The 2,500-nt window shown below is 45.3% G+C and overlaps 1 protein-coding gene across 22 annotated transcripts in view; it reads left to right on the plus strand.

The window, feature by feature from the left end:
• Window positions 1-2,500, plus strand: part of inpp4b (inositol polyphosphate-4-phosphatase type II B) — a 119,734-nt gene that overhangs the window by 76,798 nt on the left and 40,436 nt on the right. For all 22 annotated transcript variants that reach the window (XR_014126456.1, XM_081724517.1, XM_081724510.1 and 19 more), the window contains one exon: window positions 538-607. Coding sequence is in view for 21 of the 22 variants with exons in the window: in XM_081724517.1 (XP_081580643.1) it covers window positions 538-607 (70 nt within the window). In the remaining variant the exon portion in view is untranslated. The remainder of the gene's footprint in view (window positions 1-537; window positions 608-2,500) is intronic.

The raw sequence follows: 2,500 nt of genomic DNA on the forward strand, positions 1-2,500 counted from the left end.
CTGAGCAGAGACGGACAGCTCATCCTGCGCAGGACGAGAGAGCCTCGCTGTTTCTGCACCGCCAGAGACTGCAGAGCTGGAAGACGCCCCCAGAGACAGAAAGACAGGGAGAGAGCAGGTGTTGTCTCCAAGAGTGGGTGTGGAGGAGTTCATTCCTACCCCGACCCCGTGAGTCGCAGCGCCCTCAGTGTCAGAGGGATGGGAGCCCCCACAAGTCCCACTCCAAAACATGCCGCTTGCTTTCTAGACTTTTGAGCAGTAGCCGGTTATTTCTGAGCGTAGGAGCACTCACAGTGGCGCCGCAACAGACACACACGCATTTACACAGCACCGACAAAATGGCAGAAACTTGTTGAGTGCACGTGCACATCTGTGACTCCGTTCTGACTTCAGCTGCTGTCAGATTAGTTTTGAGTGTGATTTCATGCATGTTTTATCTAAAACTCTGAGTTCAGATCAGTTTTTTATTTGAGTTGTGGCTGCACAGAAGGTAACTCATTGGCCTGCATTTGCTGTTTTGTTTTTTTTTACCCACAGTGCACTCTGGTGTGTGAGTCATCTCACGGGACCACAAACGACAAGGACAGCGAGCCACTGTTGAATGAAGGTAAGCGATGGTTTTAGTTTGTTATTTATATTCATATGTATTTACGCAAGTGTATATGAAGTGAATACATTATGAATATATATAAAGTTTACAGAATAACAAAAGCATCTTTGTGCAGCTGTTATTCTTTGGCTGTAGTACTGCACAGATCTGGGCTCTGGTTCCCACCACACCAACACATCCAGTTCTCTTCCTCACGAGTTTGAGTATCAGCTGATGAGAAGCAGGAGTGTGAGAGCAGAGCAAAGCCTGATCCCCACACCACTGGGGCTATTCAGGACTGTAGCGGGACAGTCCCGCACAAGACAGCGCTCCGGCCAGCACTGCAGCAGGACAGCCTCAGGACAGTCCCGCCCCAGGTTCTTCCAAGACGTACTGTGTGTCATGTTTCCAGCAGGAACGAGGCAAGAGGCAGAACGCACATGCAGGAGGCGGTTTATTAAACGAGGGAAACAAACATGGAGGGCAACACTGAGGGTAAAATAACACACGAGCAGCGTAAACGGAAAAGAATTTACATTTACGGCATTTAGCAGACGCTCTTATCCAGATCGACTTAATTTACCCGTTTTGCTTTGTCATTTATCCATAGAATACATCCTAGTACAGTAGGTTAGAAAAACATACCAATGAACTAGAATACTGTAGAATACAAGCATGAATGCTGATACCTAGAAGTACAAATACATAAGGTCTATCTTAAACAATGATAAGTGCTATAAACATTAAGTGCTAGAGTTTGTTAAACAACATAAACAAAACCCTACAATAAGTAATAAATTATTCAGTCAATATGGGAGCAGTGTCAGTGTGCTTGAAATAATCCGCAAATAAATGGGTCTTCAGTCTGCGTTTGAAGACTGCAAGGGACTCTGCTGTCCAGACAGCAAGTGGGAGTTCATTCCACCATCTTGGAGCCAGGACAGAAAACGGTCTCTTGCCGTCCAAGCAATGAAAATCAATGATGCCGACAGTACTGAGAGCATCATATAAACAAGACTTACCAAAATAACCAACAAACTAGGAGACAAAACCCAGGGCTAAAATAACCAGAACAATCAAGGATTAATCAGATGCAGGTGAACATAACAGCACAACCAATACACGGACTGGAGCCGAGGAACAGACGAGGGGCGGAGAAAACGAAACCACGGAACGGAACAGGAAGTGAAGGAAAACAAAGTCTCGACAGGATCATAAAACAGGGACGCGAGGAGGTGGCCAGTCGTTACACCATGGTGTTTTCACTTCAGTCTCACACACAGCTTTGAAGTGATCATTTAACAAACCGCCTAAAACTGCATGTCATCCTCATTTACACTCTAGAGTCGGATAATACTGAGCTGAAATCAGCTTCATGAAGAACTTGATGATTAGGCTTGGTGAGGTTATTCATGTGTAATTTGTAGACATTTCAGATATTAAATTTAAAATTGTTTATGTTTCTAAGACCTTTTGAAGCCATGCTGCTGGCTAACCATCAAAGAGCAGCAATTTCCAGTGTCAAAAGACCGTCCGCATCACAAACTTGAGCCCAAAGTAGCACTCTCGGCAGGGGACAGCCTGAAGAAGGAAGTCATAAGACCTTCTGGTCGTTGGGGCAGTTTTGAAGGCTGGTGCCTCTCTCCTGGAGCCAAAGTGGGAAGAGGCCAAAACCAACCTTCAAACAACAGGGCAGCTTTACTCTGAGCTCCCTTAGAGAGGGCAAGTGTGAACCGCACAAAGCCTCTAAGTTATTAGACAAACATGGAGACAGAGAGGGAGACAGAGAGAAATAGAGAGGTTAGTAAAGATGGAAAGAAATCGCGTCAGAGAAAAACACACCATGAGAGGGAACCACTTTAAGGTAGAAAGAGAGCAAAAGACACAACATTTACCTGACACTTTTATCCA

The sequence above is a fragment of the Electrophorus electricus genome, chromosome 12, assembly GCF_041902795.1.
Source record: "Electrophorus electricus isolate QZ-2024a chromosome 12, ASM4190279v1, whole genome shotgun sequence".
NCBI classification, from domain to species: Eukaryota; Metazoa; Chordata; class Actinopteri; order Gymnotiformes; family Gymnotidae; genus Electrophorus; species Electrophorus electricus.